This window comes from Drosophila teissieri, chromosome X, assembly GCF_016746235.2.
Source record: "Drosophila teissieri strain GT53w chromosome X, Prin_Dtei_1.1, whole genome shotgun sequence".
Classification (NCBI taxonomy): Eukaryota; Metazoa; Arthropoda; class Insecta; order Diptera; family Drosophilidae; genus Drosophila; species Drosophila teissieri.
Window position 1 is genome coordinate 18464050 of NC_053034.1, and position 13073 is coordinate 18477122.

The window sequence follows — 13073 nt, forward strand, 5'->3', positions numbered from 1 at the left end:
TCTCGGTGAGAGTATGGGCAGTGGTTATGATATCCCATGCATTTTACCTCACCCACACTTGCGTGTGCCTCGACAGTAGCTGTGTGTGTGTGTGGAGTATCTGTGAGTTGGCTTTTATTGCCGCCTTTTTTTGGGGGGCTGGCGTAGTTGGCGTCGCTGGAATCGCGCATTTTAGTGGCTTTCAGAAGTATGCGATGCGATGCGATGCCCGTGGCGTCGTTTTAGTCAGGGGAGCAGCAAGGTTGCCAAGCTGTTATGCTTATTACACACGCTCGCACAGGACTCGAGGTAGATACATACCCATTCCCATTCTCATTCCGGCCCAGACGATGCCCCATTTGGGGATAAAGCGCCCAAAAAGTGCAGCCATAAAGCAACTCGACACATTCGCGAAATAACATTTTTTGGGCAAATTGTTCAGCAGCACAGAACAGCAACACAAAACTATGAGTGCCGTGTGTCCTGTGTGTCCTGTGTATCCTGTAATGTGAGCCAGTCACTTTAAAATCGGCTGGATAAACCTGGCCGTGTGACTTTCGAGTTCAAGTATGAAGCCACAGATATTTATGCGCAAACCACCATGAACTTCGGAAACCGATCAACTGAGTTCACCTGGTTGGGCAGACATAAAACATGTCATCCTGTGGATCCTGTGGAACACAACATGATACTTTAAGGAAAAGCGCAGTTTCAGTTCCTCGTGTCATGCAATTTGCATGATTTTTGTATGGTTCTTATTGCCGGATTAGCTTTTATTGCATCTCCTTGCTGATTAAATACATTTCATGCAACACTAGGCAAGCCCAGCATTAACCCACCTACTTTAATATTGATTTTGCCGTTTTATTAGCCTCATATTTAACCAGTTTTCGCCTTCTTCTCTCCCTTCTCATTGCAGTGATACGTGAGTACAGACACAATTTTTACGGACCTGTCGTTAAGCAGCCTGAAAACAAAAGGCGACCGGCGGGAAATATCTGCGCACGTACATAAAACCACAAACATTCGCATTACATCAGGTATTTACCATTCCGACAAGATTAATGCAGCGTAATGCGTTTGTGATATACGTTTTTACTTGCTAACTTTATTGCGGGACTTAACGACTTCAAAATCCGTTTGCACGAAACAAACAAGTTACAAAAAAACGGAGTTGACCATTTGGTTATTCCCTTTTTTTGCGGCTGATTAATAAAGCATTACACAAAGCGGTTGGCATTTCGCTGATTATTAAATTGAAACTAAAATCAAGTGCTCTATTAAATGGATAACCTAACGTAAAAAGTGCATATGCAGCAGTGGTTTGTATGAATAAATTATCCTGTGGCGCGTTAAAAAATCATTTGCACTAATGCTTACTTAATTGCGTTATTGTAATTGAATTCTGCAAAACACACAGTGGTTATGGAACCACAAAAATGCGGAACTATTTTAGTTCTAGTACTTCTTCTATCAAAGTAATAAACCAAAAGATACATTGGTGATGGACTGAAAAATGAATTGTATGATTTTTTTGGGTTATTAAATGTTTCGACTGGCACTTTAAACATGTTCAATGTCACAGACAAACCATCCTATTTGTCCTTGCTCGCCCGTTTATGCTCCACTTGCCCCATGCCACCCACACCCACTCCTTCTCCTCTTTCCACTCTCCCCCTCTCCTCTTGCCTTTCTCCACTCCCATTTCACCTTTCACCATTCGCAACCCGCGGTAATCGCACGCATCGGTCGGACATGTATTCGTTTTGACAACCTTCCCACCTGGCACGACGTTTTGTCTGTCAACCATTGTAATCATATTTCCAGCAGCAGTTAACCGGGGGGGATGAGGGGGGAGTGGGGCGTGTGGAAAGCGGCCAAAGCGGGGAAAGCGGGGAGAAAGCACGTTCTGTGCCGCAAGGAAATTTAACAGGAACCAAAGCGAGATTCGCCGGAAAAAGCAGTTCTCCTGGAATTATTGAAACCCCATTAAAGTGCTGCAAGTTCTAAGTAGGGAAGTAAGGAATATACATTCCCTATAAATTTTAATAATAAAATCAATGAGAACACAACAGCTTAGGATAAACATGCCTGTAAGCCATGAAGCCATAAGCTTCAATGCTGGCCATCTTCATAACATTTCAATCAAAATTCCCAATCAATAATTACAGTTACGATGAAGAGCGTGCCCCGGGATTCCCCTGGATTTTTAAACCCCTTCCGCTGGTGTTACCACACGCATATTTCCCCTGCTCACATTTTCGGATTTGTTTGTTGTACGCGGATATATGATGGCTTCTATGCGCGTTACGCATACGCCCCGTGGACGCCTCCCGTTTGCGCCCCGGCAAACAAACGCCATTGTGCGCAAAATGAAGGAAATCAGGGAATGAGTGAGTGAGTGAATGAGTGAATGAGTGAGTGAGTGAATGAGTGAATGAGTGAGTGAGTGAGTGATTGAATGGGAACGGGTGCCGATGAAGAAGTAGATTGTGCTCTTATGAGCGGGAATGAAGGAGCATTTCGGCCAATATCCATACAAAAGAACAACAATGAACTTGGAGGGCTGGGTTGGCTTGGTTGGCGGTGGGGGGAAAATGCGAAATGTGAAATTGATATTGATATTATGCAATGTTGTCCCGCAATGAATCGAATCGAATTGGAGCGAAACGAAAAACCCCAACGATGAGAGTTGATTTTACGAGCCTTAAACATGACACTGAAATGAACTTTTTAAAGGACGTTCTTCTGCCAAGTGGATGTGAATGTGAATGTGAATTTGGATGTGGATGTGAATGTGAATGAGCGGCGAATGCATACGCAGATTTTTACGACAGTTTGTTAGCGGCTCTCGCATTCGAATATGTATTCGCATTCGCAGTGCGAATGGCCAGGGAAATGGATCGGATCGGATCAAAACGAATCGAACAGGATTTCCGCTGTCATCGAGACCGTAGATGCATCCGCCGGCAGGGGCGTAGTGAAAAAGGGGTGCAAAGGGGTTTCGAGTTATGGGTTAAAAATGTGTCTACAACTATGCAGTGAATCAATGGAATCACTGGCCTTAAATTGTACTGCAACTGACTTCAATTTATATTTTCAATATATATATTGACTACGCCCATCGCTCCGCGTCTCTTGCAGTTTTGTGACTGACATTTGACATCCGGCATCCGCTTTGGTCTGTTGTTTTGTCATAAGTGCCTTTTCGCGTAACCATAACCGTAATATGGCCAAAAATTTTAGTATTTCTGGTAAAATCATCCTTGAATTGCCTTACAGTTTTAATAGTGCGTTACTCTTTAAGTGACAATATAAAATGAAATCTATGTTTAAATTTGAAAGAAAGGTACTCTTTCAGTTGATCACATTGCAATCGGCAGTTGCTCCACATTGAAAGTGGATTTAAAAACACAAAACAGAACAACAACAACAACAACAACCGGGCCGTGAAGAGAGGCAATCAAAATCGGGTTGACATTCAGCTGGATTTTGTTTTGTCTGCCGTTTTAGGCTGCAATCTGCTTGGCCGCTTGAATCGCTTGCATCGCGTGGAAAATGGCAGCGGAATGATGGCGGCGGCGTTGATTTAATTTTCTCTTTGCCCAATCGACCGGCATTGTTGTCTTTTTCGTTATGCAGCCATGGCGGACAGGACATGTTGGCCTTCTAATTTGCAATCGCATTGAGTTGTTGCTCCCCGCCATTCATAACACTCATAAATATGCTGATTCTGATTCTGATCTGAGCTGGGCTGCAAGGCCGGAATTTAATTTCGACTCTCAGTAAAAGTGCCTCCTTTCGCTTTTTTTCGCCTGTCTTTGCTGTTTGTTTGTTTGTAAATAATGTAAGCGTTTTAATATTTAATATTGCGCATACGACATGTTGCGCCAGTTTTGGTGCTCCGCTTTGTAGCTGACATTTAAATGAATTTTCAATAATTTCGCTGTCGGTTTTTTTGCCAGCCGATAGAGTTGTTGTTGCTGTTGCTGTTGTTGCGTTGGCAAAGCACCACCAACAAGCACTTAACGCCTAGAAAGGACCTTCACATCCGCACCCGCATCCGCACCCACAAGGATATCACACCCATGCCATTTTCGGTGGCGCAACCTACTGGCGAAAATGCCATTTGTGCAAATCTAATAAACAGCGAACCGCATTAAATTTGACACTGAGGTGTGGGATTTTCAGCCCAGAATGGATATATATATATGTTTATATATGTGTATAAATATATACTGTATCTAGTGTGTGTGCAGGGGAATCGTGTCTCTGGGAAAACGTGTCAATCGAGTGGCGCTTGGGGAAAGTGGGCGGTGGGCGTCCTGGTGGGCACCACAATGTCCCAACTTTCATTACAGCATCCGCAAAGAATACTTTGGCCCAATCATCATTGAGTGAATCACTTGATACCGTGCTTTACAAGATATTGAAAATGCAAATATTTGTAGGTTGCAAAAGGAAAATCTATTTATTGGTATTTAAACAATATTTTTCATTACTCATATGCTTTTATTATTAATATATTAAAGCATAAAATGTTCTTTAGCATTTGTAATTTTTCTTATTTTCTGAAAAACCATAGAAGCTTAAAATATGTGCCAAACTGATTTATTATCATATACTCCACGCGAATGTCGCATCCTGTGGCATAAATCAAAGCTGCCCCATGTCCGTGGCCAAGAGCTGCCAAAGACACCCGCCAGAAGCGGGCAGAAATAAGAAAATACTGCTTCTTGTTCGTGTTTCTTTAAAATCCTCAGCTAACTGGCGAGTGTACGCGTATGACACATTTCGCCTTTGGGATTTGCAGGCGAAGGACGCGTTTCCCGTTCGTTTTCCCGTTCGCTTTCACTTTCACTTTCGTTTTCGCATCCGCCGTTTGCCATTTTCGGTTGGCGTGTAGTTTAGGCCAAATTAACATATCGCACAGGCCGCAGCGTCCTTGGGTCCTCTGCACCTTCTCCGCTTCACTTGCCACTTTGAGATGCGTCCACATGGCCTCGTAGTCCGTATCATACAGTTGCGGTCAAGCGAATAGTTCTTGTGATGCTCGCTATAGAAAGTTTGTAATTACCCATTTAGAGCTGAGTTACTACCTACCTACCTTTCCATAATCAATGCTTCAGCCTTTGTTTGGTATTGTGTGTAGGTTACCTACTTGTGTGGCCGCCATTGTGCAAGCCAAATAGGCCTAGGCGATGGGCCATTGACTGCCAGCCATTTGGATGGCGTTGCAGTCAAGTTCTGTGTGGCTTCGTTTTCCTTTTCGGTCGTCATGGTTCATATCGCGTTTTTGACGCTGTCTCTGAAATATTCTGAATGTCATGCGGGGACCCACAAAAGGTGAACCAATTTTCGCGAAATTGTCTGCGAAAAAACGATGAATCTCGATTGGGCCTTTTGCGGCGAACGGCAGCATTAAAAGTTAGCAGATCTTTAAAATATTAAGAGCTTTCGCATACCAAATGCAAAAATTTCGACGGTAATTCACAGAAAAAATACATAATTTTTACCTTAAAATGCCTCCAGTTAAGTGGGTACCCACATTTTAAGCACGAATTTGTGTTGGAATCCAAAATACTTTGTTCTTAGAAAAGCAATTTAACTTTATGCAGCAAGTACATAGAGTTCTCATTCCAGGAAGTTACATACATACATATGTATATAGTAAGTGGGAAGTGCATTTGTTGGCTGTCTATCTATGTGCATATTTATGTATATTTATCTATATAAAAGGGTGTATGCCCACGCATTCAGCCATCATTTGATTTCGACATACGACGATAAGCAGGACGAAGTTTGCAACTTGCAGTTCCTGCACTTCCCTGGCTGCTTCTTTGTTCTAATCAATGTCCGATTGAGTGAAGATGTGTGCACTTGGAGAACTTCAAAAACATTATTAAATGTATTGCTTTACCCAACTAGCGTTTTCATATTCATCAGAATGTAGTATTTTAAGAGCTCCCCTATAGTTTTACATTTTCTGAAGCTACAACTCAAGGATAATCCAATTTGGGCGTTCATTCTAATCTTTCAATGTTGCTCCTTCTAATCGCATTTTTTTGTGATAAATGACTCATTGTTCTCGTTGTATGCAGGTAATAATTTATTTTTTTTGTATTATCCTCCATGGACATTTGTTTTTTGTACCCATTGGGGTTTTCTTTCTGATTTGTTTGATTGCTGTTGCTGTTGCTGATGTTGTTGGTGGTGCAATTGCTGGTACGATACGACTGGCAGACAATAAAGAGCATTTCATTTGAATAATGCGAAAACATTTCGCTAGACGCCCGCTGCCATTGTCTAGCAGCCCATAATTTCCCCCAAACGCCAAACTCCAAACGCCAACCAACCGACGATGCCGTTCCCGATGCCGATGCCTGTGCTCTTTAAACTGCTCAACTGACATGCCGATTGCTTTTGTCTGCACACCTATATCTGTCAAACACACCTCCGTACACTCCAGTCTGATTGCCCCTTGATGGACAGGACAGTTCAGTACAGCTCAGTTCAGTTCAGCTCAGTTCAGTTCAGTTAAGTTCTGGGGGGAGACAGGGGGGGTGTACTTGGTCATCGGTAATCGTCGATGGATCGATACCGCTTCACAGTCCGCAGTCCGCAGGCGATACATGTTCTCCCTTGACTGCCGAGAGTGCGGGGGAATTTATGTTTCACTTGGCGAAATTATGTATCGGTAGTATCGATAAGTATCGATGTTTGCTTATCGGTGGACATGAACTATCAATAAAATAAGATACACTTAAATACCAGCTTATTTATGTGACTAGATGGTAATCTCGTTACTTTATCTTAAGCTAAGAAAACCGATTGTTTCGATCATTTTATCGTTAGTATCGATAAGTATCGATGTTTGGTTATCGATGGACATGAACTCTTAATGAAATATGACTGACCTAGTTACTATCTTAGATGTCTCTATCTTAAACTAAGAAAACCGATTGTTTCGATCATTTTATCGTTCTTATACATATCACAATTAGTTATCGATTGTCCAGGCAGCAGCAACGCTGACCAATTTCCTTGCAACTGCTCCAATTGGCGGTGATTACAGCGCACTCATTGATGGACAGCTCGTAGATGCATTTTTTTGAAATAATGCTGACTTCTTTCTCCAGCTTTGAACCAATTTGAAGACCTCCTTGTGTCTGCCGCTTTCTGGCGTTCTTCCAGTGCCACTAGTGCCACTGCCACTGCAGTTCGATGTGCCTGTGTCTGTGCCTCGCCTGAAAGTATGCCACATTGGGCGTGACGGGGAGATTATTGCTATTGTCGTATCAATTGGTAGGATTTACATGCGGCACGTTTTTCTGTATGTTGCTGAATAAATCACAGCCCATACGGACATGTTCGTATGAATAATTTGTGGACTGTATTGCTTTTGGGCCATACACTGTACAGCGCCCAGTCCCCCTTCGTAATTGCTTTATAAAAAGCGTGTTTTTGGGTCACCAAAAATTGCAGCATAATCGATTGAATTGGTAAACCAATCGATAAACGTTTCCTCGGCCGATTGGCGACTGGTGTTGGACCACTAAATTAAACTTTAAATTATAAATGAAAGATAAAGTCAAATGTTGGAAGCGTTTAAATTTATGAAGGTACATATATCACAAATTGCTTGATTCAAACCAACGAATGAATGCAAAAGTCCCCAGTGTTAAACACCCTTTTCCAGGGTATCCCGCATAGCCCTGAGCATCTCGGGCAGCGATCCCACATGACTATCCACGCAGTTGCTGGAGCAACGTTCCGAGCCATAAGCAGATCCATGGAGGCGACACTGCTGGATGCACTTCTCCAGGCGATTCTCGAAGTCGGATATGCCCTGCTGCACGAAGCAGCGGGCTCGGGTCAAGCGGATCTGGCAGCGGTCCACGCACCGCTCCACCGCCTCCGCATTCGCATCCGCATCCGCACAGCAGGCGGTCGCACAGGTGTGCATCTCGATCTGCAGCTTGCGCAGATAGTCCCGATCCAGATCCTCCATGGCGGTCAGGATGGCGTTGTCGACGCGTTCGCGCTGCTCCTCGGAACTCGAATTGCCGCAATCCATCTAGTTGCAGGTATATAGTATTGTATGGAATATATGAAAGTCGTTTGTGATTTGCGTTGGGATAGTTTTGTGACGGAAACACGCCGTGCCACTGTGATTTTATCATTTCAAAGTAATTTATGTTATTTGTTTAATATTTCTAATATGATATCAGCAGGAAATGTTGACGTGCTTGGATTTTCTTGGGCAAATACCTAAGCTAAAGTCACGGTTTCCACATAAATCAGTGTGGAGCTATCGCTAATTGAACTGAAGTTCATTTGTTTTTGCTGATAAGTGCTCTGCCGAAAGTGCATATAAGTAGAAGTGGGACAACATTCACTTGCAGAGCTTTCAAAAATGCAGTACTTGCATATCTTGGGATTCTTGGTCTTTTTGGCCGCTTCTGGTTCGACTTTCGATAGTGATAATCGATTCTACAGACTACAGATTTCTAAGGAGCATTCCAGGCAGCTAACGATTCCGGCACAAAACCAGGATTCTGTGGAACTTTTGGCGCACAAGGTATCCCTCATTCGATCCAAACGTCAGTCCTTCACGCCATTTGAAAGGCGTGTGATACGTTTACTACGTAAGCTGGGGTTATTGAAGAGCGATGCGGAAAAAGTGCTGGATGCTCTCGAAAAGGACAAGGATCTATTGCGGAGATTGAAGAAGTTACTCGACGAGGTCGACAAGGAACACGAGACCGATGACTTCCTTGAAGATTTCTTCGATGTCATTTTTTCGAAGAAATTATAAGCCGCTTTCCTTCTGTTGTCAATTACTACTTAATGGGGTGATATTCAAATAAGTCAAATTAATCGTGGGCCCGCTTATCTCGATCGATAACAATATTGCCGATTATACCGATTACAAGCTAGTAAATGAGTAAATGAGCTATCAGAATGCCATAAAATGCTTTAATTAAATTGATAGACATTGCAAACAATCTGATTGCTAATAGCTAACAATGTCATTACCATAATCGTTTGGATTATTCTAATCCCCCACTTCCTACCACCACCCACCCACCCCCTCGCCTACCCGCCGCCGATAATTATCGATAGTTTTGGGCACTTGTGCTGGCCCAACTTAAAACACCGCACAAATGATTGCCATAAATTTGATGGCAACAAACAACGACAACAATGAGTAGCGCTGCCGCCCGCGCTTTCTCCGCAGTTCTCCGAATCTCTCCGCTCTACTTTCGCCGCTCCTCTCTCCTCTCTCCACTCAGTAATGTGCCAACTGTTGAGTTTCCTTCCGCTTCCGAATGCGAGCGCGAAAGAGAGAGAGGGAGGGCGAGGGCGAGAGCGAGAGGGCGTGCGACAGAGATGGGGCGAGCGGCAGTGTGTGGGCGGTGGGCGGTGGGTGGCGAAGGGTGAAGGAGTGAGAACGATACGGCCACTCGCTCGCTCTCTCTCTCTCTCTCCGTCTCTCTCTCCCTCTCGCTCTCGCGCCGGCATCGAGGGCTGCTTACAGGTGTTTATAGTAGTTCGGCTTTTGCCGACCACAGCCGAAGTGCCCGGCCGAGTGCTGGCCTCTCGCTCGCTCCCGCACGGCAGCCCAATGGCGCCCTCTCGCTCCCGGTCGCTTTATATTCCTGGCAGTGCGTCGCCTTCGCATCAGTTTCATTTGAACGGTCGACGAGGCGCGTTGTGCTAGGAAGAAATAACTCATTTAAATAGCAGAACAGCCCAAGCAGGCCAAACATTTCAAAGCAAAGCAAAGCAAAGAGTTCCAAACTCTCTGGAACTCCCAAGTTCTCCAAACAAAACACACCATACCCATACCAAAAAAAAAAAAATAATAATAAAAACATAAGCATACTGAAAAACTTACTATATCTAAATATCAAGTAACTATTTTTTTGATTGTGCTTCTAAGTGTTGTGCTACAGCTATATTAACTTGTACAAATATTCGAAAATATTCAAAGATATTCATAAGTACTTAACTAACACCCACAAAATAAACTAGGTTACAAACTTGCAACTTATCCAAAAGTGAAGAGATACAAACTAGCCAGTCTTGAGATACAATATCTTTGCAGTCTTTGTGACTTTTGAATCCTAACTGTTAACGTGTAAAGGCACGCAAAAATGTGCACGAAATTTTCACTTGACTCGAACGACTGAAAAGTGCGTTCCATTGAAAAGAAAATAAGAAAAACTGAATGCGAAGCGGTAAATATGAAATGACTTATTCAAATTCATTGAAAAATTTCCTTGGAAAATTTGTTGATTAATTTCGTGATGTGAGAGTTTGTGTGTCGTATGAGTGTGTGTGTGTATTGTGGTTTTTGGAAAACGTTTTTATATTTGGTCTTGGGGATTCCCAGACTTATTGAAAGTTTCAGCTAAAAATGTAAATAGGAAATATTCCACAGAATTCGTTATGCTTCAGTTAATAGAATCCTACATGGAAATTTTCAAGAACTTGTTTCTGAGTTTGTGGACTTGCATTTTATGAGTTTCCTTTGGAATTGAATAAAAAAGAATTTAGTTTTGTAGTTTAAATAAAGATGTAAAATAGTTGGCTTGAACTGCTTACCTGTATTAATATATTTTAGTTCAAAGCTGAGCTTGCAGCCCTAATGCAAAAATTGTCGTGTAACAGTCAGTAATTTTGAATGAAATTCCTGCAATGTCCTTCGCTTTTCATTCAGCATAAATTCAATTACACACATTCCCATTGTCTCCCGATTGTATGTGTGTCAATAAGATGATTTAATGGAAAATCGTCTGCAATTTCGGGGAGCAATTCCTTTTTTGTGTGTGCCGTGCGATCGGCAAAACAAACTCGTTACGCATACGCCGTGTGTGCAATTGTATTAAACGATGCCATTCATTGAAAATTGCCGGCCACAGAGAGCGGTTTAGGTTTTGGTTTGGGTTTGGGTTTGGGTTTTTGGGCCACTCTGGTTGAGGATTTGTGTTCTTGTCGGCCAGCCTCGTTAGCCGAACTTGTTGCCACATTCGCATCCACACTGGTATCCGCAGTGGTATCCGCACTGGTAGCCGCACTGGCATCCGCACCGGCATCCGCACTGGCATCCGCACACGCATCCTTCGTACGTGTCCTTTTGCTAATCGCTGCGTTTAAGGAACTGCATGCTGGAGGATGTTGCAGCTCTTGTATTGGCGCGTGACCGGCTTTCCTCCTGACATAAGAGCGCGAAATGGCGAAAATAACGTAATGGCGAAAGGCGGCACTCTGTGCGGTCGGCAATCTTTGATTTCCCATTTCCCCATTTCCCATTTCCCCGGTAACAGGAAAATGCCAGACAACGCGGCGTATACGTGGCGCTCCTGTTTGTGCTTCCGTACTTTTGTTGTCCTCAAGTTTGCATTCAACGAAGGCACTTCGTCGTGCCTTCAATGCAAATAATAAACATACAATTTAAATTTAAATAAGGAACCATGAATTTCAGAGTTTTAAATAGTGCACTGTCTTTAAAGCTTTCAATTCATTTTTTTAAAGATTTAAATGGTTGCATTCTTGAATAATACGAGTAATATCACATTTTTAAATCAACAAAGTATAAACTTGAAGCCTGCACGTATTTTTAATAATAAATTTGCTCCGAAATTGGTTAAAGATTTTTATGCGACTTTGTTTGTTTCCGAAATAAAGAAATTGCTCCCCATTCGCCTTGCGTGCATATAAAAATGCGAAGTTTCAATTGTTGATCCCTGTTTTCTGTTTGCTCTTGTTTGCTTCGCTTCACATAAAATATTCAATTTTCATTTCTTGTCGCTCTTTTTCGTGAGCCAGGGGTTAGCATATAAAATCCAATAAATATACACATAAAAATTGAAACAAAAAGTAGCAAAAATATCCGAATGGAAATGGTTGCAAGATACCGCGGGCTATTTGACAGCAACGAGGGGGTGGGGGTAACATGTATGTACATATGCATCGCATTTTGATTGCAGATTGTATAGCCATTGTAAAGGTGTTTCCGTTGGCAAAAGCACCGTGTTAATTAATGGAAATTGCCATTTGAACATTTTTGGGCAATTCTGCGAGTATATGGAATGGAATTGCATTGCACCCCTATGCTGGGTAATTTATTCACCGTTTTACCCCCACACATTTCCACCATCAATCATTGTTCTGTGTGGCAGTTTAGGTGGGGCATATTGATAACATGGCTTTGGGGGCATTTGGCTAAATAAATATTATGATGGAAAATATCAGAGCGACAGCGGTGGAATGTGGTTCTACCTGATGGCGTTTTAAGTGGAAAACAATGTTGCCGCACGGATCTAGATCTAGATTCCAGTTGCATTGTTATCGTACCGCCGCTACGGTTTTATATGGATCCATGGGGATTACTTCGAGTGCGATGCTATTAATCAAAGGTTCTGAAAGCTAATCCTGCAGCTTGGCTTTCGTTGGAAAGAGTTTAATCCATTTGGGGTTAGAATAAAGAAGCATTTCATATTCGTGATCCAATTCAAGTTCTTACACAGCTCAATGCAATAGTGGTAAAATTATTTTAGCTAAGCAAACAAAAGATGAAACTACCTTGATTGGGGTTGGTGCTTCCATTTTTTAGACAGAATACACAGGCACACAAAATGTGATTAACTAGAATTTGAATGCGATGCTGCCAGTCCAAACATGGCAGCCACTTTATCCCTACTTTGCTTGCTTTCACATCTCAAGTTTAACCCATTGTTGGTTCTTGGTTGGTTTTCATTCTTCTTTTTCTACTGTTTTTCTGTTTTTCCTTTTTTTTTTTGTTTTTTTTTCGAGCTGAAGAAGGTATAAATTGGGGGCGTGGGTCGAATGTTGAAGTGTTGGCACTGCAGGTGGAAAATCAAGGGGCTTTCCGTGTGCGTTCGGGGCAAGAGTTAAGTGATTGCTGCTTCTGTGTTTTAGCCGGCTGAGCTTTTAGCCTGTCAGGGAGCTGAGTCCTCGGCCAATTGGGGTTTTGTTTTTCGCTCTTTTGATTATCCATTGTTGGTCTTGCTTGCTTGCTGCTTCGCTTCGGAGAAAACAGACAGACAGTCGGAGAACTGACAGTT

At 42.7% G+C, this 13073-nt stretch overlaps 3 protein-coding genes and 1 long non-coding RNA gene across 8 annotated transcripts in view; 2 read left to right on the top strand and 2 right to left on the bottom strand.

Annotated features, from left to right (window-relative positions):
* Positions 1-13073, top strand: part of LOC122623049 (eye-specific diacylglycerol kinase) — a 109671-nt gene that overhangs the window by 9502 nt on the left and 87096 nt on the right. For both annotated transcript variants that reach the window (XM_043801955.1, XM_043801952.1), the window contains exon 3: positions 899-904. In XM_043801955.1, the coding sequence (XP_043657890.1) occupies positions 899-904 (6 nt within the window). The remainder of the gene's footprint in view (positions 1-898; positions 905-13073) is intronic.
* The window catches only part of LOC122623059, a 131131-nt gene that overhangs the window by 8395 nt on the left and 109663 nt on the right, over positions 1-13073 (bottom strand). For 2 of the 4 annotated variants that reach the window (XR_006326375.1, XR_006326373.1), the window contains exon 3: positions 7036-7226. The exons of the other annotated variants lie outside the window; for them this stretch is intronic. This is a non-coding gene — a long non-coding RNA (uncharacterized LOC122623059). Of the gene's footprint in view, positions 1-7035; positions 7227-13073 lie in introns of those variants that run through there. 4 annotated transcript variants of the gene reach the window in all.
* On the bottom strand, positions 7604-8148 carry LOC122623057 (protein FAM136A). Its single transcript, XM_043801967.1, has one exon. It carries the CDS (start codon positions 8054-8056, stop codon positions 7661-7663), a length of 396 nt encoding a protein of 131 aa, XP_043657902.1. The 5' UTR covers positions 8057-8148; the 3' UTR covers positions 7604-7660.
* LOC122623055 lies at positions 8396-8949 on the top strand. Its single transcript, XM_043801965.1, has one exon. The coding sequence runs from the start codon at positions 8396-8398 to the stop codon at positions 8795-8797; it is 402 nt and encodes a 133-aa protein (XP_043657900.1). The 3' UTR covers positions 8798-8949.

Bases quoted from the DNA above. Each gene is read 5' to 3' on its own strand.
- LOC122623057 (XM_043801967.1), bottom strand. From the start codon at position 8,056: ATGGATTGCGGCAATTCGAGTTCCGAGGAGCAGCGCGAACGCGTCGAC.
- LOC122623055 (XM_043801965.1), top strand. From the start codon at position 8,396: ATGCAGTACTTGCATATCTTGGGATTCTTGGTCTTTTTGGCCGCTTCT.